Source organism: Nomascus leucogenys, chromosome 18 (assembly GCF_006542625.1).
Source record: "Nomascus leucogenys isolate Asia chromosome 18, Asia_NLE_v1, whole genome shotgun sequence".
Lineage (NCBI taxonomy): Eukaryota > Metazoa > Chordata > Mammalia > Primates > Hylobatidae > Nomascus > Nomascus leucogenys.
Window position 1 is genome coordinate 19,271,598 of NC_044398.1, and position 27,174 is coordinate 19,298,771.

Sequence of the window (27,174 nt, forward strand, 5' to 3'; positions counted from 1 at the left end):
AAGGATACATATAAGCACTTAGTGATTGGTACAGAAAGACTCAGTGAATGTTAGCTGATGGATGGTCAAATACAATGTTTCTGATATTCTAGTGACTCTCACCTGTGAGGAGCCACTTCACACTGAATTCAATTTTTTCAATTTTTTTTTTTTTTTTTTTTTTTTGAGACGGAGTCTTGCTCTGTTGCCCGGGCTAGAGTGCAGTGGCATGATCTCGGCTCACTACAAGCTCCGCCTCCTGGGTTCAAGTGATTCTCCTGCCTCAGCCTCCTGAGTAGCTGGGATTACAGGCGCCTGCCACTACACCCAGCCAACTTTTGTATTTTTAGTAGAGACAGAGTTTCTCCATGTTGGCCAGGCTGGTCTCGAACTCCTGACCTCAAGTCATCCACCTGCCTCAGCCTCCCAAAGTGCTGGGATTACAAGCATGAGCCACTGCGCCCGGCCGAATTCGATTTTTTAACCTAGTGGTGGTGTAAAGTACTGTTGGAGTTAGGACTCCAATGGGAGCTCAAAGAAAATTCTATATTGATTTGAACAATGCCACAAAGTCAGGGTCAGAATTTCCACCAAATCTATGATACCTCCTTCCCAGCATTCTCCTTTGTTCTCTCTCTTTCCTTTGGACCACAAATAATTTAAAACCAGTGGCTTCATGTGATATATGCATACAATGGAATATAATCGGTTCATAAAAAGGAATGAGGTACTGACCCAGGCTACAGCATGGATGAGCTTTGAAAACCTCGTGCCAGGTGAAAGAAGCCAGACACAAAGGACCTAATATTGTATGATTCCATTTATATGAAATGTCTGGAATAGGGGCATCTGTAGAGCAGAAAGTACATTAGTGGTTGCTGGGAGATAGGGAGGTTGGGAGGAAATGGTAAATGGTTGTTAATGGGTATGGAATTTCTTTTGGGGTGATGAAAATTTTCTAAAATTAGATAGTGGTGATGGTTGCACAACTCTGTCAATATGCTGAAAACCACTGAATTTTTCACTTTAAAATGGGTAAAAATTGTATGCTGTGTTAATTATATCTCAATAAAACTGTTATTAAAAAAAAACCAACCAATATGTGAAATAATAAGAAATACACATGTTGGTCTCTGCCCCTAGTCTCTAGCATTTAGCTTCTAAAACCCTTGTAATTTCTTGAGCGATACAGGTGCTAGGAGAATCTTTGATCGTGGTCCTGACGCAGAGCTCCTAAATCCCTTGGAATTTCCTGGGTGATAGGAGAGTGTCTTTTGTTCCTTGGTGGGCCCCTGGATAGCCTCAGGAATGGGGGTCTTTGTTGCCAGGGGAACCAACCATGTGATCAGAGGGTTGCTGTCAGCCCCCATGCCACCTCCAGGGAGGGAGACAGCCCGAAAATAGAGCGAATAAACCAATGGTCGATGATTTAATCAATCACAACTGTGTAATGGTGCTTCCACAGAAACCTAAAACAGGCCAGGTATGATGGCTCACGCCTGTAATCCCAGCATTTTGGGAGGCCCAGGTGGGTGGATCACTTGAGCCTAAGAGTTTGAGACTAGCTTGGGCAACATGGTGAAACCCTGTCACTACACAAAATACAAAAAAAGTTAGCCAGGTGTGGTGGCACATGCCGGTAGTTCCAGCTACTCGGGAGGCTGAGGTGGGAGGATTGCTTGGGCTCTGGAGGTTGAGGCTGCAGTAAGCCGTGATCACGCAACTGCACTGCACTCCAGCCTGGGTGACAGAGTGTGACCCTGACTCAAAGAACAAACAAACAAACAAACAAAACCAAAAAAAAAAAGCAAAATTAAGAAAACCTAGAATGATTGAGTTCTGGTAGCTTCTGTCTAGCTGAACACATGGAGGTTCCTGGGTCGCACATCTGGAGAGGGCATGGAAACTCCTGCCCTTTCTCCCATGCCGCTCCCATTGCATCTCTTCCATCCAGCTCTTCATCTGTATTTATTGTAATATCCTTTATAGTAAATATGTAAATGTAAGTGAAGTGTTTTTCTGGGTCTGTGAGCTGCCCTAGCAAACTAATGGAACCCAAGGAGGGGGTTGTAGGAACCCCGATTTATAGCGATCAGCCGGAAGCACAGGCCACAACCTGTGCTTGTGACTGGTGTCTGAAGCTGGGGGGAGGGCAGCCTCGTGTGAACGAGCCCTCAAGCTGTGGGGTATGATGCTATCTCCACGTCGCTAGTGAAAGAATAGAATTGAATTAGAGAGCATGGAGCTGGTGTTTACTGGAGGATTCACTGCAGAATTACTTGCTTGGTGTGTGGGGAAAAACCCACATGCATCCAGGGTCGCAGGTGTGTTCTGTGTTGTGAGTAGAGAAAAGGAAAAGCATACTCTGGTTTTTCCTCTGTGTGTATCTCACATAATGGTGTAACTGCTTTGTCCTTAATAAACGGCAAGCAGGGGTGCTGTATTAGTCCGTTTTCATACTGTTATAAAGAACTACCTAAGACTGGGTAATTTATAAGGAAAGAAGTTTAGTTGACTCACAGTTCAGCATGGCTGGGGAGGCCTCAGAAAACTTACAATCATGGTGGAAGGAGAAAATGCATCTTCCTCACAAGGCGACAGGAAGAAGTGCCGAGTGAAGGGGGAAGAGCTCCTTATAAAACCGTAAGATCTCATGAGAACCCACTCACTATCATGAGAACAGCATGGGGGAACCACCTCCATGATTCAGTTACCTTCACCTGGTCTCTTTCTTGATATGTGGGCATTATGGGGGTTGCAACTCAAGATGAGATTTGGGTGGGGACACAAAGCCTAACCATATCAGGTGCCTTGAATGAATGAATGGACCACCAGTCCCTGTGACCAGGCAGCTACCTAGCATTTGCTGAGCTGTCCTGGGTGCCAAGGACAGAGAATCCCAAGTTGTGGTCTTTCCCTCGAGGAACTTGAGAAAGAAGATAGGAACAGGCTGGGCGCAGTGGCTCACGCCTGTAATCCCAGCACTTTAGGAGGCGAAGGCAGGTGGATCACCTGAGGTCAGGAGTTTGAGACCAGCCTGGCCAACGTGGTGAAACCCCATCTCTACTACAAAATACAAAAATTAGCCAGGCATGATGGTGGGCACCTGTAATCCTAGTTACTCGGGAGGCTGAGGCAGGAGAATCGCTTGAACCTGGGAGGCAGAGGTTGCAATGAGCCAAGATTATGCCATTGCACTCCAGCCTGGGCAACAGAGCAAGACTCCCTCTCAAAAAAAAAAGATAGGAACAGTGACATTCAATGTGAGAATTCCTTGGTTTGTTATTTATTTATTTATACCTTCATTAATTCCACAAGTATTTGCTCAGTTTTTACCTACATTCCAAACACCATTGTAAGTTCCAGAAATATAGCAATGTGTCAGGGCTTATAGCTTGGTAGAATCAAATACAAAGATAAGTCAGCTTTATTGTTAAAAACAGAAAGCAAACCTTATTTTGTGTTAAAAATCAAAAGGTCGAGGGACCCAGAATAGCCAAAGCAATCATGAAAAAGAAGAACAAAGTTGAAGGAATTTCACTGCCAATTTCAAAATTTTCAGCAAAGCAACAGTAATCGAGACATGGTGGTACTGGCATGAAGGTAGACATGTAGACTAATGGAACAGAATAGAGTTCAGAAATAAATGCATACAGGCCGAGTGTGATGCCTCATGCCTGTAATCCTAGCACTTTGGGAGGCTGAGGCTGGTGGATCATCTGAGGTCAGGAGTTCGAGACCAGCCTGGCCAACATGGTGAAACCCCATCTCTACTAAAAATACAAAAAAATTAGCCAGATGTGGTGGCACACGCCTGTAATCCTAGCTACTTGGGAGGCCGAGGCACGAGAATTGCTTGAACCTGGGAGGTGGAGGTTGCAGTGAGCCGAGATCATGCCACTGCATTCCAGCCTGGGTAACAGAGTGAGACTTTGTCTCAAAAAAAAAATTAATGCATACATTATGGTCAATTGACTTTTGACAAGAATTCTAGGACTATTCAATGAGGGAAAGAATAGTCTTTTCAGCAAATGGTGCTATGACACTGGATATCCACATTCAAAAGAAGTTTGACCAACACCTCATACCATGTACAAAATTAACTTGAAATGGATCAAATACCTAAATGTGGGAGCTAAAACTAATAAAACTTTTAGAACGAAATACAGGTTTGAATCTTAGTGACCTTGGATTTGGCAATAGAGTCTTAGCTACAACTCCAAAAGCACAAACAATAAAAGAAAAAACAGACAAAATTGGACTTCATCAAAATTTAAAACTTGGCCAGGCATGGTGGCTCATGACTATAATCCCAGCACTTTGGGAGGCCAAGCAAGAGGATCACTTGAGCCAAGGCGTTTGAGACCAGCCTGGGCAACATAGTGAGACCTTGTCTCTACAAAAAATAAAAAATTAGCCAGGTGTGGTCGTATGCCTATAGTTCCAGCTACTTGGGAGGCTGAGGCTGGAGGATTTCTTGAATCCAGGAGATCAAGGGTGCAGTGAGCCATGATTGCACCATTGTACTCCAGCCTGGGCAACAGAGCAAGACCCTGTCTCAAACACAACAACAAACATAAAAACATTTCTGCTTCAAAGGATACCATAAAAAAAAAAAAGAAAAGACAATCCACAGAATGGGAGAAAATATTTGCCAGTCGTATGTCTGATAAAGGATTTATATCTAGAACATAAAGAGAACTTTTACAACTCAACACATAAAAGACAAATGAGGTCGGGTGTGGTGGGTGGCTCACGCCTGTGATCCCAACACTTTGGGAGGCCAAGGCAGGTGGATCATGAGGTCGGGAGTTTGAGACCAGCCTGGCCAACATAGTGAAACCCCGTCTCTACGAAAAATACAAAAATTAGGTGTGGTGGTGCATGCCTATAATCCCAGCTACTCAGGAGGCTGAGGCAGGAGAATCACCTGAACCGGGGAGGCAGAGGTTGCAGTGAGTTGAGATTGAGCCACTGCACTCCAACCTGGGCAACAGAGTGAGACTCCATCTCAAAAAAAAGAAAAGAAAAGTCAAGTGTTTAAAATGGGCAAAGGATCTGAATAGACATTTCTCCAAGTGGCCGATAAGCACATAGAAATGTAGTCAACACCATTAGTCATCAGAGAAATGCAAATTGATAAAGAAGTCAGACTGTAATAAGTGTTGATGAAGACATGGAGAACTGGAAACTTCATGCATTACTGGTAGGAATGTAAAATGGTGCAGCTGCTTTGAAGAATGGTGGTAATTCCTCGAAAAGTTAAACATGGGTTACCATTTGACAGCGATTCTAGTCCTCCGTGTATACCCAAGAGAAATGAAAACATGTCCACACAAAAACTTGGGCACAAATATTCGTAGTAGTGTTATTCGTAATAGCCAAAAGGTGGAAACAAACCAAATGTCTGTCAATAACAAATGAATAAATGAAATGTGTTATATCCATAGAGTGTAACAGTCAGCCATTTAAAAGGGATAAAGTCTCATATGCACTATAACATGATGAACCTTAAAAACATTTTGCTTTGTGAAATGAGCCAGTCATACAAGGTCATATACTGTATGATTTCTTTTCTTCTTTTTTTGAGACAGGGTCTCATTCTGTCGCCTAGGCTGGAGTGGCATGATCTCAGCTCACTGCAACCTCTGTCTCTTGGGCTCAAGAGATTCTCCTACCTCAGTCTCCGAGTAGCTGGGATTACAGGCTCACACCACCATGCCCATCTAATCTTTTTTTGTATTTTTGGTAGAGACAGGGGCTCGCCATGTTGCCCAGGTTGGTCTCAAACTCCTGAGCTCAAGCGATCCATCCACCTCAGCCTCCCAAAGTGCTGGGATTACAGGCATGAGCCACTGTGCCTGGCCACTGTATGATTTCATTGATATGAAATGTACAGAAGAGGTAAATCTATAACAACAGAAAATAGATTAGTGGTTGCCTAGGGCTGGAGAAGGATGAGGAGCTTGGGAGGTGATAGTTAAAGGGTATAGGGTTTCTTTTTGAAATAATGAAAATGTTATAAAATTGGCTGTGCTGATGGTTGCATAACTCCGAATATACTAAAAACCATTGAATTGTATACTTTAAATGGGTGAATTATATGGTATGTGAATTAAATTTCAATAATGCTGTTACATAAGATATAATGATAAAGATCTTTCCCTGCCTAGGAAAATGATATACCCCAAAGCAGTCTAGTATTTACATGGCGGATCATGTGCTCTGGAAGGCAGGGGTGGCCGTCACCCCTGGTGTGATCGATATTAGGACAGTGGGGATGTCACCTTAGCATCACGAGTGAAACAGATCTTAACTGATTTTTCTGGGAGCATCGTGAGGGTAACTAATGAGATGAAGGGTAGAGAATGTTTGGCTGTGGCTTAATGGTTGGAACTTTGCCCATGGCTGCCTGCCTTTGCTGTCCGATGGTCTCGGCGTACAGTCCTGCTCTGCCCCCCTGAGGCCCACCCCAGTGCTGCACATGTCGCTCCCGAGGGAGGTAACCATAGCAGGCCAGTACTTTGGCCACTGGTACTTTTATGTGACCAAGAGGGACTTCTGTTAAAAGCATCCTCTGGGTGGAAACAACCCAAGAGTCCATCGATAGGTGAAAGGATAAATAAAATGTAGTGGATCCATACAATGGAATATTATTCAGTCTTAAAAAGGAATGAGGCTGGGCGTGGTGGCTCACGCCTGTAATCCCAGCACCCTGGGAGGCCAAGGCGGGTAGATCACCTGAGGTCAGGAGTTTGAGACCAGCCTGGCCAACATAGTGAAGCCCTGTCTCTATTAAAAATAAAAAAAATTAGCCAGGCATGCTGGCAGATGCCTGTAATCCCAGCTACTCGGGAAGCTGAGGCAGGAGAATCACTTGAACCTGGGAGGCGGAGGTTGCAGTGAGCTGAGATTATGCCTCTGCACTCCAGCCTGGGCAACAAGAGCGAAGCTCTGTCTCAAAAAAAAAAAAAAAAAAAAAAAAAAGAATGAAATTCTGTTGGGGGCAGGGTGGCTCATACCTGCCTGTAGTCCCAGTTACTTGAGAGGCTGAAGTGGGAGGATCTTGGGAGCCCAGGAGCTTGAGACTGCAGTGAGCTTTGATCACACCACTGTACTCTAGCCCAGGTGACAGAGCAAGACCCTGTCTCTATTAATTAAAAAAAAAGAGTAAATTTCTTAAAATAGGGATGAACCTTGAAAACGTTATGCTAAGAGGAATAAGCTGGTCACAAAAAGACCAGCTTATTCTTCTTGTAGGAAATATCCAGAATAGGCAAGTTCATAGAGACAGAGAGTAGAATCGTGGATGGTGGGGACTGAGAGTGAGGGGAAATGGAAGTTATTGCTTAATGGTTATAGAGTTTGTGTTGGGGTGATGAAAAAGTTTTGAAAATAGTGGTGATGGTTGCACAATATTATGAATGTACTTAATGCTACTGAATTGTACACCTGAAAATGGTTGCAGTGGTAAATTTTATGCTATGTGTATTTTGCCACAATAATAAAACACAACCCTGTGGAGTAAGCAGAGCCCTGGAATAATCGATGTCGGAGCTGACATGCAGAGACCCAAGGCACTGGGTGGACCTCAGATGCAGGGCTTTGTCTGAGTTGAAATGCTGTGTGATTTTTTATTTCTGCATAGCAGTGCTGTTTTTGAAATAGGTTAAGAAACCAGAGAAACATGGTGTGGGAATTTGTACTTAATTCAGTACTTCCATTCCCCTATAGTCAGAAGTAAGAGACTGGGATTGCTTGAAGCTATTTCTGTCTAAGGACTCTGGGGTAGGATAGGGTTTCTTTCGCCTACTCTGCGTATATGGCAGTGATTGGATGAAGTTTGCATGATTGCTGCTTTCTGGCTGATAACAGCATGTGGCAGGGGGAGGCGGACAGGGCCTACACCCTGCCAGGAAGCGGGCATGGTATGTGGCTTCCCCTTAACATTTGAATCTGATGTGATACCTGTTGTCTCCCTAAACAGAAAAGGGAGATTTCATTGCCCTGGATCTTGGTGGGTCTTCCTTTCGAATTCTGCGGGTGCAAGTGAATCATGAGAAAAACCAGAATGTTCACATGGAGTCCGAGGTTTATGACACCCCAGAGAACATCGTGCACGGCAGTGGAAGCCAGGTGGGTCCCTGCTCCCTCCGGGTCACCCCGTCGGGCCAGCATCCCCTAGGTTACCTCCAGGAACCAGGCCTCAAAGCACTGGCATCCCAAGCCCCTGGAAGAGGGTTGCTGGAAAGAGTTCCTCATAGATGCATATGTAAAAGGACTCCTGGGCAGAGGATGTGACAGCCTGCATGGGGGCTCTGCTTAAACAGAGGCCCTCCGTCTGGGTAAACTGGTGTAGTGGAAGTGGGCTGCTTAGACTAGCAGAGTCTGGGTTTGAGGAGGGAGGCCCTGCAGCTCTGTTGGGTGAATGCACTCATTCCCTGTGGATCCTGGGGTCAGTTCCCCAGTGCAGGTTTAGCAGAGCCCTGGGTGAAAATGCCCCTTTCTCCTGGTCATTGGCCTCATCCACTTACTGGAGGCCCCGGCCTTGTAGGGTATGGCTGTGGCCTTGTCGGGCAGGAATGAGGGCTCACAGCTCTGGGCTATTTGGGGGCTTCTTGTTACCTGATTTAGAATAGCATTGTGCAAGCCCTTGGCACAGAAAGCAGAGGAAGCAAGGAAATCACGGTCCCCTTCTTTCACACTCCTGTTGGGGCTCCCCACACTGGGCCCCCAGGAAGGGCTGCCCTTCTTCCCTGCCCAAGGGGCTGTGGGCATGCCTAGGAAGGGCCTGTCCACCTGCCCCCCCTCCTCTCTGGGTGCGGGGAGTGGTGGGTCTGTAGCTCACTGAGGACCCTGTGATCAGGGCTCAGGCAGCCCACTGCAGGTTTTCAGTCATTTCTGGGTCCCTAAGCCCGTCGTGGGGCAGGGGTGCACTCCTCCTCTCTCCTGTAGACATTCTGGCTCCTCCAGTCTGGCTCGTCTCCTGAGTTGTGGCTGCTGTCCAGCATATGTACTCAGAGCTGGCCAAATGTTTGCTTTAAGGAGGGTGTGCTCACCGCAAGGTTCATGACTAAGATTTCCAGGGAACTCTTGTTCTGGGGTGGACTTTGAGATGAGACCCAGGAGCCTTCTCCTCTTGACTCTACTGTGCTCTTAAGTTCTTGTGGGTGGGACCTGGAGCAAGCCACTAAGCCTTTTCTTTGTCCAAGAGACAAGGCCTAATCCTGGCTAACCTGCTCCCTGGGGTTTGGGTTCAGAGCCCTTCAGATTATGTCACAGTGAATGTCACAGGTGACACTGTCACTAGAGCAGGTGAGCCACTTTATAGTAGGCCACCAAAGCTGGGTGCATCACTACTGGATGGCCCTGCCCAAGGGCTCCCCTGCTACTTCTCCATTACTGGGCTGAAGAGACTGGCCCATCCATCTGGCCCCTACACAAAGGCTGCCAGCTGGTAGGTCTCTTGACCATGCCCAGTTGGCTGCTGCGTTGCTTCTCCTTGCAGGTGGCCAGCAGCCCATGGTTTGGCATCTTGCACTTTCTGTTTGGAACACACATTGGCCTATCACTCTGTTTCCCAAGGTCCTTGGGTTGAGCTACCTAAGCCTGGCGCATTCAACACTGAGACTCACCCTGTGCTGCAAACATTCCCTGTTTGTTTTACAAACATTCCCTGTGTGTTTTGGCTTGACCTTTTAGGAGCAAGGTTTGTTAATTAAGGGAGTACCCTCACCTTCTTACTACTGCCCTCTTCGTCTCTCCCAGCCTCTATCCCCATCGTCCCCTCTTCTCAGTCCTAGAATCACTTTATTTCCTACTGTCTCTGTTTCTTCCTCTCCTTTTAAGCAGCCCGAAAAGAGGAGGATGATGATGATGATAATGATAATGTAATACCATTATAGCAAATTCATTTTTTTTTTTTTAATTTTTTGAGACGGAGTTTTACTCTTGTTGCCCAGGCTGGAGTGCAGTGGTGCGATCTCAGCTCACCACAACCTCCGCCTCCCGGGTTCAAGCGATTTTCCTGCCTCAGCCTCCCGAGTAGCTGGAATTACAGGCATGCACCACCACACCTGGATAATTTTGTATTTTTCATAGAGATGGGGTTTCTCCATGTTGGTTAGGCTGGTCTCGAACTGCCTGTTCAGGTGTGAGCCACCGCACCTGGCCCAGAGCACTTTTAAGCTTTAATAAATTCAGAAGCACAAATGGAACTTACTTAGTTGTGGGAATTTTGAATAGTAAATGTTTAAGTTTTTGTATTAGCCATCGTTTGCCATCTTTAATAAGAGTGACTGAGTCTTTATTTTTATTTTAAATTATTAAAAAAAATTTTTTTTAAAAATGGGGTCTTGCCAGGTTGCCCAGGCAGATCTCAAACTCCTGGACTCAAGCGATCCTCCCACTTTAGCCTCCCAAAGTGCTGGATTATAGATGTGAGCTACTGTGCCTGGCCATAGTCTGCGTATTTCTCAAATAAAGAGTGTGTTGTCAGGAAAGGAGAGAAAATAATTTTTCTTTAAAGGCACTAAAGCTTTGAGTTCAGAGCGGTTAGGTAACTTCTTTTCCTAGTTGATCGCAGACATAGCTTAGCCTAGGGCGGGTCGCTTCCTGCCTCTTTGGGCAGGCTTGTCACCCTGGATCACCAGCACTCCAGAAACGGCCTTTCCTTCTCAATGGAGCACTCTGGGGAGTTGTGTTTGGCCTGGATCCGGGAACTGGTGACAGGTCCCATTCATGGGAATCCATTTCTGCAGGCTGAGTTCTCCCAGGCGCCTCCCTGCCCCTTCCTGAGGCAGCCTTCCCTCCACCCGGCCTTCTCTCCTGAGGCTGCAGGAGAGTCTGGAGCCTCCGAGTGCAGATGGCGTGGGGCGCGAGGACCAACTTAGTAATGAGTTTATATCAGTCTGCAATGTAGGTCGCAGGAAGCTTAGCCGGCTTCTCTGGGGAGGGTCATGTGTCATCTCAGCCTAAGATGCCAGCTGCTCTGCAGCCTGAGTAATAGTGACTCAGGGGTAGAAGGTCCTACATTAAAATTGACCAGGTGTTCTTTTACTCTGGCAACAAAGTCCGACTTTAGGGCTGGCTTGGGGGGGATCTGGGGAAAGATGGGAAGAGCAGTAATGACTTCTGGCCCCCTCACAAGGCCCTGTAAGTAAAGCCTTCAGGCAGATGGCCTTGTCTGGGAGTTCGGGCTGGGGCCACTTCATGTGACTATGGTTTGGCTCTCCCAAGGCAGCCTTCTTCTGGGTTCCAGAAAGCTCCATGGCTGTGTCACTGCCGTGTGTAAGGGAGGTCTAGTGTCATGAGAGTCATGTGAAAGAGACAAGGGGTTAGCTAGACTGTGACGTGGCTGCCAAAAGTGTATATATATATATGCTCAGGTTGGATTACTAGAGGCAGAGAGATAACGAAGGGAGGTTCTTAGTTCTACTAACCACTCCTCTGGTTAGAACACACATAGAATGTTATCTTCTATTCTGGTTATATTTTGAGACGGGGTCTCACTCTGCTGCCCAGGCTGGAGTGCAGTTGTATGATCATGGCTCACTGTAGCCTGGACCTCCTGGGCTCAGGGGATCGTCTCACCTCAGCCTCCCAAGTAGCTAGGACTATAAGCATGTGCCACCATGCCTGGCTAATTTTTAAGCTTTTTGTAGAGAGGAGGTCTCACTATGTTGCCCAGGCTGGTGTCAAACTCCTGGGCTCAAGTGATCCTCCTGCCTTGGCCTCCCAAAGTGCTGGGATTACAGACGTGAGCCACCATGCCTGGCCCTGGTTATATTTTAGAGATGAAGGGAATTATTAGAGAGATCCAAAAAGAAGATTACCTTAGAGGTGTTGAGCCTCTCCTCATGGGCAGTATTCATGTAGAAGCTAGGGAACCAGTGTTCCAGGCTCTTTCTAGCAGATTCCTAAGATATGTATATACCTAATAAGTCATAGATAACATGTTATAGCACAGGCAAGCTTAAGTTACAATGCGGTAGATAAATTGTGGTATATTCATACCAAGGAATACTGTGCGGCAATGAGAATGAACAGTTGGTAAAGACAACTCCGTGGATGACTGTCATCCACACAGTGTCGAGTGAAAGAACACAGATGCCAAAGAGCACACACGCTGTCATTTCCCTTTAGACACACCAGACAAACAGGCAGATATAATTGAGGGTGATAGACGTCGGGGTGGCTGGCAGTTGCCCTTGGGCTGGGTGGTAGCGCTAGTGACTGCAGGGGCAGAAGGGGGCGTCTTACAGGTGTTTGTCCATCTTGTGTTTCTCCATCTGGGTGCTGGTTACATGGATAGCTGCAGCTTGTGAGAATCCAGTGAACTCTGCATTTAGGATGTGTGTACTTTTTGGGGTAGGTATAAGACACTTCAGTAAAAAGTAACATTATTATAGTCTGAATTGTTAAGTCACTCCAGTGGGCTAGAGGCTGTGGAATTGCCCTCAGAGTTTCTGAAATTTTCAGAGAGTGTGGCGTCGGGCGGGGCGGGAAGGCCACTCCACCCGGTGGCTGGTGGAGATCCGTGACCTGTGTGTTATGAAGGCATAGCTGGTTTTCTGTTATTTTTCCATTTTTCTCACTACCCAGATGTTGCATATTAGTGACCACTGAGAGGCCAGTTCTGTTTGAAGGCTTTGAATTGCTTCCTAAGAGCTGTACTTGCCCACAGGGTAGCTTTTGAAAAGTGACTCTTCTCTGCATTCACACACAGCATGGCTTTTCAGACAGGCCCACCAGGTCCCAGGAGTACAAGCACTTTGTTTGGGTAGATGTATTCCTTTCTGTGTGTGTGGGAGGGAATGGTTTATATTTTTCTATGAAATGCTAAGCCTGCTGGCCAGGCGCGGTGGCTCACGCTTGTAATCCCAGCACTTTGGGAGGCCGAGGCGGGTGGATCACGAGGTCAGGAGATCGAGACCACGGTGAAACCCCGTCTCTACTAAAAAATACAAAAAATTAGCCGGGCGTGGTGGCAGGCGCCTGTAGTCCCAGCTACTCGGAGAGGCTGAGGCAGGAGAATGACGTGAACCCGGGAGGCGGAGCTTGCAGTGAGCCAAGATTGCGCCACTGCACTCCAGTCTGGGCGACAGAGCGAGACTCCGTCTCAAAAAAAAAAAAAAAAAAAAAAAAAAAAGGAAATGCTAAGCCTGCTTTGGGGCCCCCTGACTGCTCTCATGTTTCCTTCAGCTTTTTGATCATGTTGCTGAGTGCCTGGGAGATTTCATGGAGAAAAGGAAGATCAAGGACAAGAAGTTACCTGTGGGATTCACGTTTTCTTTTCCTTGCCAACAATCCAAAATAGATGAGGTAAGGATGTTCTGGGATTATCGGGCTCTGCAGATGCCCCGGGTTGGAAAACCTAACAAGCCCTTTTCTCCACAGCTTTTCCCCTTTGTTGGCAGAATGGTTTGCGTGTCTGGTATTTTTAAAGAAACGTTTGCAGAAGTTAGTGTGGTATCATGATACAGTGTTTACTTTTTCACTTACTTTAGTTATTTATGTATTTTTGGAGACAAATCATGGTATTTTTGGCCACTAGGTAGACAGAAGCATTTATTAATCTTAAGCAAGCAAAGGAAAATAAAGTAGGTTTAATGGTGGTGGAGAGAGGTGGGAAAGCTCTTTGCCAGAATTGCATGGTGTGATGTTTATCTGGAAACTGCCCTGGTTACTGCGAATATGCTCAGGGCCCTGTCCCTCAGGTGCCAGGGCTGCCTCTCCATAGTGGAGCTGGTCAGTGGCTCCAGCCCCAGGGATGCCCTTGGTGACCTCCAAGGTGACTTGTTGTACCCACCTTCCTGTTTGTCATCTATTTGTTTTTTCATTCATTCATTCATTCAGCAAGGATGGACTCTGACCTACCATACAATAACACTGAACCTCAGCACTGCAGGAATACAAAATAAATACATGCAGCCTTGTTCTTTTTTTACCTGGAGAGAGAGAAACCACACACGCCACAAACACAAACCACCCACGAATAAACTTCTAATAATACGAATTCTGGGGTTGGGTGCAGTGGTTCATGCCTGTAATCCCAGCACTTTGGGAGGCCGAAGCAGAAGGATCACTTAAGCCCAGGAGTTCAAGACCAGCCTGGGCAATCTGTACAAAAAGCTGTGTGCGTTAGCATGTGCCTGTAGTCCCAGTGATGTGGGAGAAGCTTGGGAGATTGAGGCTGCTGTGAGCCATGATTGTGCCACTGCACCCCAGCCTGGGGGACAGAGTGAGACCTTGTCTTTTTTTGTTTTTTTGAGACAGAGTCTTCCTCTGTCGCCCAAGCTGGAGTGCAATGGCACGATCTCGGCTCACTGCAACCTCCACCTCCCAGGTTCAAGCAATTCTCCTGCCTTAGCCCCCCTAGTGCTGGGATTACAGGTGCCCACCACCATGTCCGGCTAATTTTTGTATTTTTGGCAGATACAGGGTTTCACCATCTTGGCCAGGCTGGTCTCAAACTCCTGACCTTAGGTGAGCCGCCTGCCTCGGCCCCTCAGAGTGCTGGGATTACAGGCGTGAACCACCGCGCCCGGCCAGGCTCTGTTTTAATACATACTTCACAGGTAGTGCACGTAATCTTCAAGCATCTCTATGAGTTAAGTGCTTATGATTCCCACTTTACAGATGAGGAAACTGAGTCTCAGAGGGGCTAAGAACCTGTCCGAGGTCACCTAGCCAGGAAGATTCGGTGCTCATAACTGGTCTACTTTGCTGCAAGTTAGTAGCATTTGGGTTCAGGGCACCTTCCACACTTGCAGGGAGCACCCCTGGGTCCCTTTATGCCATTAGAGTAAGCGCCCTTTCCTGGGCACTGCTTCCTGTGGCTGGAACCCTTACATCTGTAAAATTTGTGGTATCAACAAGAAGGGGCTTGAGAGCGCAGCAGGCCAAGATGAGCGCAGAGGTCTCCCCAGGGTCACAGGGCTTATTAATGGCAGGCCTTGGGCCAGGGTCCCAGGCCCCATCTCCCATCCAGTGCTCCACCCACCTCCAACATGTCTAAATGCCTCCAAGATGTTCTGTCTGACCTGTTACGCTTTCAGGAATCTGTGGCCATATGTAGACTCTTGCTCTGGTTCTGGTATCTGAGAATGCCCCTCCAAGGTGTTCAGATCAGTTTGGCCTCCCCTGTGTCTTTCCAAACCCTTTGGCAAGGCCTGTTGTCAGTACAAGTTTCCTTTGGCTTTTGAGAACTGAGACATGACAGTCACTCCCCCTTCCCTTGTGAAAGGTGGGCCTGGGATGAAGAGACTTTGGTGGACTGCGTTTCACCGTCGTTCACATGTGCTCCCTGCAGTAATTAACTGAGTGCTATCCCTGTGCTGGGCATGGGCTAGGCCCTGGGAGAGAATGGCCAGAGTGTATTTATTTTGTATTCCTGCAGTACTGAGGTTTAATGTTACCATACAGTAGGTCCCATAACAGCAGATGTAGCCTGTTCCCCATGAAGGTGCAGCCTTCTAGGGACAGAAATGTTGCAGGAGGTGGGAGGGAATGACTTCCTGGGCACGAGAGCCTGCAGGGTGGAGCAGATGCCCAAGAGGGGGCATTGTGAACACAGAAGGAGCCAGGGGTGGGGGGCGTCCCACCTGCCAGCCTTCACCCCCTCTGGAGAATGCTTCCTAGGCTGGGCCAGGGTACTTGCCGTGGCGCCAGTAGAGCACAGACCCTCAATTTCCCGTCCAGAGGCCTGTGCATGTTACTCCTTAGGGCTGGCTGAGACCTTCAAGATTGTCCACTTCTAGATCAGCCCCCTGTTTCTAGAGGAGCACAGTGAACCTCAGAGGAATGAAGGGAACTGCCCAGCAGGAAATGGACAGAGAGTATGAAATGGGACCAGGTCTCCAGATTGCCAGCCCCACCTTTGTCCCACAACAACTGGTTCTCTGAGGCTTTGGAGGAGGAAGAGGGCTGGTTGAGAGGAGGCAGACAGTGTCCAGGGCTTTTGCAGTTCCTGACTTAGCTTAGTTGCTGCTGAGCAAAGAACCACCAGTTCTCATCAAGGGCTGCCCTCCCTGGTGCATACTCCAGTCTGTGTGGCTCCCACCGTGAGCTGGGGCGGGGCCCATTGCTCAGAATCCTATCCCTGAGCTACCTCTGCAGGCCTGCGGGGCCTGGACTGTGAATATTCCAACCCTGCTGCGTTTATAGTGACTTGCCCCATTCAGAGTAAAACAGCCAAGTATAACAATTATTTTTCTGTTCTCATATTTTTTTAGTTTTTTTTTTAAGAAAACAAAAGCAATATGTAAAACTATCAAAGTAAGATAAAATTATAGAATGTTTACCATTGGATGTCTATCCTTGATGTTTCTCTGCTAATATGCAAAGTGAAATAGGATCATACTGTGTAAATAGGGGAGTCACCACTTAGAAATGGAGGTTAAGTCCCAAAGCTGGTGAAGAGGCACAAATCATGTGTAGTCCACATCATTCCCTAAATGTCTGGGACCTGGCTCTTAAAAGCTCAGCAGCCATGAATTATCTTAGCATTTTTTTTTTTTTCCAATTTGGCTCTGGCTTTCTTTTCCCAGGGCTGTGAAAGCTGGGGTCTGGTTGAGAAGTGGGGAAGGGGGCCAGGGATTTCTCTTGCTCCCTTTTAAAATAGGTCTGGCTGCGCAGTTGGCATCGAGTTAGATTGGCAAGCCATGTGGCATTACTGTCCCCACATCCACTTGCTTTCTTCTGGAGTGAGCTGGATATTGTGAGCAGGTTTCTCCCCACCCTATCTTCACCCCCAGAGAAGCCCGTTGTGTGGATGATCGGGAGATGGAAATGAGTCTGGGCCCCTCCCCAAGCCCAGTGTGATCTGGGAGGAGCCACTTGGCCTCTATGGGCCTCTGCTTCATCCCTGTCCTGGAGCAATGCCGAGGGCCTTGGGGTGCTGCAGGCCTCCCAGCCCTCATCCAGCCCCATCCATTCTTCTTTGCAGGCCATCCTGATCACCTGGACAAAGCGATTTAAAGCGAGCGGAGTGGAAGGAGCAGATGTGGTCAAGCTGCTTAACAAAGCCATCAAAAAGCGAGGGGTAATTTCTCCTGGGCCCTCTGCCTCAGCCACGCAGGGGTGTGGGGAGCAGGGCTGCATTCTAAAACAGACCAGTGCCCTTCCTGGGGGGCAGTAGTGCCAAAGCCTGAAGACCCAGGCAGGGGAGAGTTGAGGGTTCACAGTGTGGAATGGTGGGGATGGGGATGGTGCAAAGCCCACTCTCAGAGGTGCTGCCTAGAGGACCCAGGCCTGGAGCAGGGGGTCACCTCCTGACAGGAGTGCTGGGCTATTCAGGGAGTGGGTGTCATGGATGCAGCCTGCTGTGCTTAGAACAAGGGCAGAGGAGCCCGCCTTATGGGGGACGTGGACCTCCTGCGGAGGTTTGCAGAGGAATGTAGCTCCATGAGTAAAATCCCCACTACCCGAAGACTCTTAAGCCAGGTAATTAAGGGAACTGTGAGGTTTTCATAATTTAATCACCATGCTCTGATCTAGTTAATTTGAGTACCAGCTGTAATGAAACCAGCACCACTCACAAAAGCAGGGGTTCTGAAAACGGGAGCACTTCTGCCAAGCGCTGTTAAGGCGTGTGATCTCTGCTCCCATGTGTGAGTGGACAGTGACACCCCGTTATCTGTCCCCAGGACTATGATGCCAACATCGTAGCTGTGGTGAATGACACAGTGGGCACCATGATGACCTGTGGCTATGACGACCAGCAGTGTGAAGTCGGCCTGATCATCGGTAACGTATTCCCCTTTGCCCATTCATTTGTTCGTCCCATCTTTCCAGGTGGCTCTGCACCCTCCCTGTTGTGTGGTCATAGCTTCTGATCTTGTCCTGTCCAGGCACTGGCACCAATGCTTGCTACATGGAGGAACTGAGGCACATTGATCTGGTGGAAGGAGACGAGGGGAGGATGTGTATCAACACTGAATGGGGAGCCTTTGGAGACGATGGATCATTAGAAGACATCAGGACGGAGTTTGACAGGGAGATAGACCGGGGATCCCTCAACCCTGGAAAACAGCTGTGAGTCTTTGACTTTTGCTTCTAACCACATATGTGACTTAGGGGACATTTAATGAAAAATTTGGGATGGGAGATGAAAAGGGCATAAAGGCAAGTGATCACAAACAGAAAAGCCTGTCACTTTTTTTTTTTTTTTTTTTGAGGCAGAGTCTTGCTCTGTCACCCAGGCTGGAGTGCAGTGGCTCAATCTCAGCTCACTGCAACCTCCACCTCCTGGGTTCAAGCGATTCTCCTGCCTTAGCCTCCAAGTAGCTGGGATTACAAGCATGCATCATCACGCCCAGCTAATTTTTGTATTTTTAGTAGAGACAGAGTTTCACCATGTTGGCCAGGCTGGTCTCAAACTCCTGACTTCAAGTGATCCACCTGCCTCAGCCTCCCAAAGTGCTGGGGTTACAGGCGTGAGCCACCTAGCACAGCCTAAAGCCCATCAAATTTGCATTATTTGTTGCTCCTTGTTTGGTGAGATGCACAGCTGTAGAGTCTGTAGCTGAAAAGCACCTTTAAAATAATCTTCTCTTTGTTTAATTACACTATGATTGTGTCCTTGTAAAACATCATGAAAATGAAAACACAGAAGCATTGATGCATCTTGGTGTGGGGCTCACAATGAACCCATCTGATGGGGAATGGGGCCAGAGTTGAGCAGGTACTGGTGGTCGGGGGAGGAGATCAAGAGGTGAATGGGAGCCTAGGAGCTCAGTAGCCCCTGAAAAAAAAAATTCCTCAAATTATCCCCTGCCTCACAAAAATTAATAAACATGAATGGTTCAAAAATGCTCCCCCAACAAAACACAGAAAAGTTAGTGTAAATGTAAGGTTTAAAAAATATCTCTATGCTGTAGTCACGAGTGTTGCTGTTCGTGGTAAGAGAGGCCTCATGGCATGTGCGGCATCTAAGGGAGATGAGTGTCCATTCATTCATCACATATTTATTGAGCACTTACTATGTGCTGAGCTCTGTGCTAGGCTCTGAGGATCCAAAACAGCACCTTCCCTCCCAAGACTGACAATCTAGATGGGGAGGTAGGGCAGACATGCAAATATCTGTTGTGCAGAGGAGTCAGGGTAAGAAGAGTATAAGTCATATAGACGTTAGGGAGAATGGAGAAGCAACCTTTTTCAATGTCAAGCATGAATAGACACATCAGAGTTGATAAAGAACATCAGACTTACAGGCAGGTTGTTTTTGGCTGTGGAAAGCTCCTGGCTACAGAAGTAAGAGTGATATTATTCAGGTTAGAGTAGGCATTGCTTTCTCTGAGCCACTTATTTCCTGAAGTGCCTGCTCACATTTCTCTGTGATGCTGGTATGCTGCTAGCTCTCTCTGATCTACCCAGCCTTCCAGCAGCCTTATCCTAGAGCTGGATACTGTCAACCTATAGGGAGATGTTCACTGACTCTGTAGACCTAATAGCCCTTATCCTGATGCTAGAGGGAAACAGGAGTTTACTAGCCATATTGAAATGCATCACCCAAAAGATCTCAATACTGCAGGCTGGACAGTTGGCCTTTCCACCTGAATTAATGGATTTTCATCAGTGGCGAGCTCCCCACCACTGGAGGTGGCAGCAGTGAATAAACTAGGTTTCTCAGTGAGGGAATTCCCAAGTTCTTACACCCAGAGTTGAGCGTCACCATTGCAGGCTGAGACTGTGGTACCAGCTTGGTGACAAGGGACCCCAGTTCCAAAGTTCTGACAGTCAAAGGTTTTTTTACCACACCCCCCCACCACCCCGCCCAATCCATTGACCCCATTGGCATGAACTTATTACTTCGCCTATTTGTGTGTTTCACTGAATAGCCCTGAATGTGCTTGATGGCAGTGCTGCCTCAGGCACCTCTGGGGGTATTCTGTGACACATGGCATGTTTACCCTGTTGCATCTCTAAAGTTCTCAAATCTCCACATTCCCAAGCACATGTGACCCCAAAGGGTTTCAGATAAGAGGTTATACACCTATACTTACTATCAGTCACTTAATGAGAAGTCTCTTTTCTTAGAAGTGCAGGTGGGGCATGCCACTTGTGGTAACTCAACAGGTAATGCCCAGGCCCTTATCCTTGGTCTCAGTTTGGGAACCCTGCATGGCTTGGGTGTAAACTTGGATCTCTCTGCTGTCCATTGATGTTTGTCTGAATTTTTCCAAAAAGATGAACTGTATCCCAAGGCTAAACTATAAACTGTGTTTACAGTTGGCTTGCAATAAATATTTTTGAGATGGATGGATGGATGGGTGGCTGATGACGGATGAGAGATGAGTGGGTGGCTAAATGGGGATACAGATGAGAAAGTGAAAGGTTGGGGCAAAATCTCTTTTCTCAAATATGTTTCTCAGTTGTATTAGTCTGTTTTCACACTGCCTATAAAGACATACCCATAACTGGGCAATTTACAAAAGAAAGAGGTTTAATAAACTTACAGTTCCATGTAGCTGGGGAAGCCTCACAATCATGGCGCAAGTCATGTCTTACATGGATGGCAGCAGGCAAAGAGAACTTGTGCAGGGGAACTCCTCTTTATAAAACCATCAGATCTCGTGAGACTTATTCACTATCACGAGAATAGCGTGGGAAAGACTTGCTTCCATGTTCAGTTATCTCCCACTGGGTCCCTCCCACTACAACATGGGAATTCAAGATGAGATTTGGGTGGGGACACAGCCAAACCATATCACTAGTTTACTGCATACTGTAGGCCAGGTCTCATTGAGAACAATTCCAAGGAAATGACAAATTCCCAAGTTGCATCACATATTCCTGGAAATAGGCTGTAGGCTAAAGAGTTTTTTTGCCTGAGCAAATTTTTGCTGTGCCCACAGGCTTCTTTCTGAATCTTTGGATCTTCCGTATGTCTTTTTTCCATGGAATGCCTAGTTCTTGAAAGCCATTTTATCCTCTCTGTGGCAGGGAAAGATGTTTGCTCCATTTGACTGATGGGAAAATTATGGCCCTAGAATAGGACAGAGGTGACCCAAGACTCATTGTTGAGGTGTGGTCTGGTGTAGGTTTGGGGATTTTTGCCCTGTTTGAAGGTTTGAGGTTTTCAGAGTGAGCTTCCAGAATCTTTTCTCATTGGTAATCAGGAGGATCTAGGGAAGTGATTTTTCATCTCTGAGTACACATTAGAGTTACATAGGGGTCTTTTAAAAAAAAATACTGATGTCCAGGCATCCTGTCACTAATGATTCAGTTGGCCTGGGTTGCCCAGTCCTCTGTATTGTAAAAGCTCCCTGGGCGATTCCAATTTTTAACCAGGGTTTTTTTGTTGTTGTTGTTGTTGTTTTGTTTTTTGAGACAGTCTTGCTCTGTCACCCAGGCTGGAGTGCAATGGTGCAATCTCAGCTTACTGCAACCTTTGCCTCCCAGGTTCTAAGTGATTCTCCTGTCTCAGCCTACCGAGTAGGTGGGATTACAGGCGTGTGCCACCACGCCTAGATAATTTTGTATTTTTATTAGAGACGGGGTTTCACCATGTTAGCCAGGCTGGTCTGGAACTCCTGACCTCAGGTGATCCACCCACCTTGGCCTCCCAAAGTTCTGGGATTACAGACGTGAGCCACCGCGCCCAGCCATTAACCAGGTTTTAAAACCTCAGTGTGTTAGATTTGTGCAAATGCTCTCAGTGCCCAAGTGGGCTCTAGACTACCAACAGCTACTTATTCCATTTGCTTTGATTGGAGTTAGCATTTAACTGAGTACCTACTGTATACAGTGGACAGGGAGGACATTGTCATAATAGCTATGTGGCTCCTGCCTTCATTGGTAGTTACTGCATTTGGGAGGCAGCAGAGGAACCTGCTTTGAGTATTCAGGCCCCACCTTGCCCCAGAGCCAGAAGGTCTGTTTCTAAAAGGGATCAGTCTTTTGGCTTCCTTCCTCTCGCCCTTATATTCCAGGCCTTTGATATTCTTGCCACATGTTTGTCTTATACTGTGGAGTTAGCCCCACCTTTTATTTCATTTTTAATTCTCCTTCCCTTTTGTTTCCTTGAGGTTTCTTTTTTTTTCTTTTTTTTTTGAGGCAGGGTATCACTCTGTTGCCCAGGCTGGAGTGCAGTGATGTGATCTCGGCTCACTGTAGCCTTTAACTCCCAGGCTTAGGTGATCCTCCTGCCTCAGCCTCCTGAGTACCTGGGACCACAGGCAGCAGTACCATGCCTGGCTAATTTTAAAATTTTTTTGTAGAGACTGGGTCTCCCTATGTTGCCCAGCTGGTCTCGAACTCCTGGGCTCAGGTGATCCTCCTGCCTCAACCTCCCAAAGTGCTGGCATTACAGGTGTGAGCTACTGCACCTGGCCTGCTTGGGCTTCTTGCTCTTCTGCTCTTGCTCTGTGTTGTGTCTGGAATCTCTGGGATCTTGGATCCTTTTTCCCCGTGATTGCTTATCACATTCTTCAAAATGCAGAGCCCCCACCCCACACAACAACACAGCAACAGCAGTGACTGCAAGAGCAAATGCTGGTGGTTGGTGTTCAGGAGAGCTCTTTGGCCTGGATGGTGGTTGAGTAACTGTGTGCCTTCAAGTCAGCACCCAGATGCCTTTTCTTTTTGTGGTTCTGCTGCTCCATGGAATCTCTCGGCAGCTCTGGTCCTGGTTTGCTTGGCCATGGGCCTCTGTCTCTTTTCTTTCTTGGGCTTCTAGCTGAAGCAGACCCAGGGTGCTAAGGGCTCCTCATTGGTGTGCAGGTCCTTGCCCATGACTTCTCGTGGTTGATGATGCTCCCCTCCCCCATCTCAGCCCTTCCTGGGCCCACCAGCAGGCAGAGTGGTTGGAACGCTGCCACACTGCCTCTCACTGCCTGTCTGTGGTCATAGGTGTCCGACTGCCGAGACCCCTGGGCATTACCTGTTCAGTTATCACAAGGAAAAGGGCCCGGGCATTACCTGTTCAGTTATCACAGGTGGCATGCTCTGAGAGGCAGATCAGGACTTGCTCGATTTCATGAATTTCACTTGAGCAGACGGGAAGCACGCTGTTGGAACAGGAGCCGGTCTCCATGAGCCTTGGTTTGAACAGAGAGAAGCTCATGAGAGGTGCTATTTGCTTGTTCTGCTGCTCTAACAGGGCCTTTAGGGACTGGGAAAGGACAGACCCTGGCCGTGGGCCTCTATCTGGAAAAGGGGTATCACTATCCATGTGTGTAATAGGCCATGTAGAAAAGGGAGCAGATTGTTCTGGGTGTCTTTAGAAGGCAGAGTGAAAAGCAGCGGGCAGAGGGTGCCAGGAGGCTGATGTTAGCCCATCCTACAGGGAATGCCCTTTCTCTTGTCACACTGCCCAACAGGGAAGGCTGCCTAGGGAGGACAACAGGCAGAGAGGCTGGGGTAAGAGTGGTCCTAGTTGGCTGCTAGCATGATAGTGACAGCTAACATTGAGTGCCACTGTCCCATGAGACAGGCAGAAGTGCACAGTGGTTAGGAGTACAACCTCTGGTGTTAGATCTAACTGGATTCAAAATGTGGATTTGCCGCTTGTTAGCCCTGTCCATGGGCAAGTTATATAACCTTTCTGTGCCCCTGTTTCCTCATCTGTGAAATGGAGATAATGTTAATGTCTCCATCCTAGGGTTGTAATGAGGATGAAATAAGTTAATACAGGTAAAGTGCTGGGAAAAGTGTCAGACACATAGGAAGGGCCACAGGCACTCATTATTAGCCAGATATTGTAGCACTATCTGACCTGTATTAACCCATATCCTCCATATAACCTTATAGGAAAGCAGTCAGTATCTCATTGCACAGGTAGGGAGGCCAAGGTGAGTAGCTCAGTAGTGGCTCTGCCAGGGCTCCACCAGCGCTGAGATTCCTGTTCAGGGCTACACAGAGGCTGTTCCCACAGGAGCCTGGGGTGGCACCAGACTCAGAAGGGCACTGTCCTGCCAGGGATCCTCTGCCTGGCTGCAGCCAGGCGGTCCTGTCTGGTTCTGTCAGGAGCAGGAACAATGAGGACTGTGTTTTTAAGGAGGCTCTGTGCCCTGTGCTGATGATTGAGGGCTGGGTGCTCAGGTATCAGCAGCATCCTTGGCTTCTGGGTGGCTCTGGTTGGAACAGATTGTTTTGCTGTGTCACAGCCAGCTGTGGGTGTGCCAGCTGGGCTCCCGCAGAGGAGCGGCGGGCTGCTCTGATGTGCGCCCACCTCTTCAATCTGCTCTGCTCAGGGGTTCCTCCTGGCCCCTCGTCAGCCAGGATGCGGGGGCTGAATCTGGCTCACATATGGCATGGAGCCCTGGTTCTTGCCAGCTCCCGGCTAGGCCTTCGGCAATGCGTGTTGGCTTCTATCTCTACACCTGGCTGCCTCTCCCCTGCAGCATTGGGCTCATCCTGTGATTGGTCAGTGCTTGACCGGGGCTGGAGCAGTGGGGTGAGCTGATTGGCTGTCAGCAGGCAGAGCCCAGCCCTGGAGTTTAGGGTAACATCAATGGGGGAGGAGTGAGTTCCTCAAAGCAAATTCTTGATCCTTTTGGCCGGAGAAGGAGAAAATCATGCCAGGGAGGTGCCTAACAAATGTCCTGACAGCGGCCCCAGGGGGAGTGGCTGCCTTTCCCTCGGAGAAGCTGTTTACCCTTTGTGAGCTGGGAAATGGGGAGAATACTTCCTGGCCACCTCCTATCCACAGGGCTTGGGGTCTCCCATAGGAGTAGAGGTGAAAGTTCTTTGAAAAGTATAGCATACAAGCCGGGTGCTGTAGCTTGTGTCTGGGAGGGTCGCTTGGGCCCATGAGTTCGAAACCAGCCTAGGCAGCATAAGGAGACTCCCCCTCTACAAAAAATTTTAAGAATTAGCTGGGTGTGGTGGTCTAGCTACTCAGGAGGCTGAGGTGGGAGGATGGCTTGAGCCCAGGAGGTTGAGGCTGCAGAGAGTCGAGATTGTGCGACTGCACTCTAGCCTGGGCGACAGAGTGAGACCCTCTCTCAAAAAATAAATAAATAAGTAAATACATACATACATACATAAAGATAAAAAATAAAAAGTATAGCATACAGTTTAGGAGATTATCATATTTTGCACATTTCATGTCTGGGGCCTTCTTGACATCTGCAGTCTAAATCCGAACGCTTGCCCTGCCTTCAGGCAGCCTTCCCTGCCTGCCCCTGCCCATGGTGTTCTCCTAGTCACAGGCATAGGGTCTGGATGACTCCTGCCCTCTCTACAGTCTGCTTGGCTTCCAATCCCTCTCCCTCTGCTGTTCAGTCACACAAGCGCATGGTTTTGCCTGCCAGCGAGGCTGGGGGCTGGTGAGGGGTGAGTCGGGGCTTCCCATCCCTTTTGTGTCTGTCCCAGCCCTCGTGTGTGGGGCGCAGAGGAAGGCTGACAAGTGCCGGTGTGCCTTTCTCCCGCAGGTTTGAGAAGATGGTCAGTGGCATGTACTTGGGAGAGCTGGTTCGACTGATCCTAGTCAAGATGGCCAAGGAGGGCCTCTTATTTGAAGGGCGGATCACCCCGGAGCTGCTCACCAGAGGGAAGTTTAACACCAGTGATGTGTCAGCCATCGAAAAGTAGGTACCATCCCCTCAAGGCTTTCCTGGGGTGTTGGGGCAGAGAAGAGCAATTGGTCCCTTGTTACTTCTTGAGTCCAAGTCTGGTGGCTTTTCCTTCAAGAGTGTCATGGGTTTCTGGGTCCCTGTCCTCTCACTCTTAGCTGACCCATCCTGGGCCGGACTCCCTGCAGGCACTTGTGGCGGTTCATTAAAGAATGACATAGTTAGCCTCAAGTGCACAGGTGATTTTCCTGCCTAGCTACGAGAGCAACCTCCTCTCCCACCCCCATCAGCCCGTCACCCCCACCCTCCACACACACTCAGGGTAAGATTAGCGTCCAGGAAGCAGACGATTCGAGCAAGGAGCAAGGAGCTGGCGAAGCCCGGAGCCTGGGTTTTTGGAATTCCACCTTCCACTTCCAGTCTGGAGACCTCCAGACTGTGTTGAGGGCACTAAGGGCATCTTAGTAACCCCCAAATGTTAATTAGGTGCTCCCTGAAAAAAGACTTCCTTGACCAATAGGATTGGGAATATGGCACATTTATCTTCCATTTTACAATATTATGGTAAAATAAATACAGACTTACAGTAAAAAAGAGTAAGAAGTATAAAGTATAAAAATACAGCTTTATAGTATCATCAACACATTAAAGAAAACCCAGTTCGCTTTGACTTGTCATTTCCCAGACTTCTTTTGTGCTTGAAACCACCCCTTCCCTGCCACACACACATTCTTTCAGGGGAAACCTGTTAACAGCCAGAAATGTGCCCTGGCGTGCAAGTTTGAGAAACACCGGTTAACAGATGAGACAGGACAGTTAGAAGAAAGGACAGAGCCAGCCAGCAACTAACTGCAGCCCCTTGGCATCACACAAGAAACCCGGAATTCTCTGTCTCCTTATGAAGATTTGCATCAGCTCTCTTTGAGGTTAGAGAAGGCAGCTGCTGGAAGAGGAAAGGGGTTTATCTGCAACAACTCTTCTGCCAAATCCATGTGCTGGAGTTTGTTCTATGATCACTCTCCTGAGTTTCTAGCCATCCCTTTTCATGAGTCTCCTGGTCAGTGGCTGGGAAGGAAGGGGAGCAGGAGACCCGTGGATTGTCTTGAAAGTCACGGCCAAGTCAGGAAATGCATGCCTTCCTCTTGGCCTGTTTCTGGTATTGACTCTTTGGTTACCAAGAAACACAAACCCAGCTAGCCCAAGAAAGCATATATATTATAATAAAGGCTATCTCAAAAAAAAACAAAAAAGCTATAAAAAACATCCTACAAGAGCAGATGTTAGAGGCATTCTCTAAAATCAGGAGCAAGACAGTATCACCAGTTTCTATTTGGCATCGTACTGGAGTCTTAGCCAGTGGGTTTTCGTTTTTGTTTTTGTTTTTGTTTTTTTAAAGAAAAGATGAGAGAGAAATTAAAGGTATGAGAATCAAAAAAGAAGTGAAACTGTCATTATTTGCAAATGGTAAAAGTCTATATGGAATACCCCCAAAATATCTACAGACAAATGAATAGAATGACAGGAGAGGTTAAAAAGATGTCTGGACGGGGTTTCACCTTGTTGGCCAGGCTGGTCTCAAACTCCTGACCTCAGGTGATCCGCCTGCCTTGGCCTCCCAAAGTGCTGGGATTACAGGCGTGAGCCACTGTGCCCGGCCCCCATCCTCTTTTATCAT

The 27,174-nt window shown here is 47.8% G+C and overlaps 1 protein-coding gene across 1 annotated transcript in view; it reads left to right on the forward strand.

Moving 5' to 3' along the window:
- HK1 (hexokinase 1) overlaps positions 1-27,174 on the forward strand; it is an 84,579-nt gene that overhangs the window by 33,446 nt on the left and 23,959 nt on the right. Inside the window, exons 3-8 of the mRNA XM_030797603.1 lie at positions 7,967-8,115; positions 13,183-13,302; positions 16,928-17,023; positions 17,628-17,727; positions 17,832-18,015; positions 25,359-25,514. Of these exons, the coding sequence (XP_030653463.1) occupies positions 7,967-8,115; positions 13,183-13,302; positions 16,928-17,023; positions 17,628-17,727; positions 17,832-18,015; positions 25,359-25,514 (805 nt within the window). The remainder of the gene's footprint in view (positions 1-7,966; positions 8,116-13,182; positions 13,303-16,927; positions 17,024-17,627; positions 17,728-17,831; positions 18,016-25,358; positions 25,515-27,174) is intronic.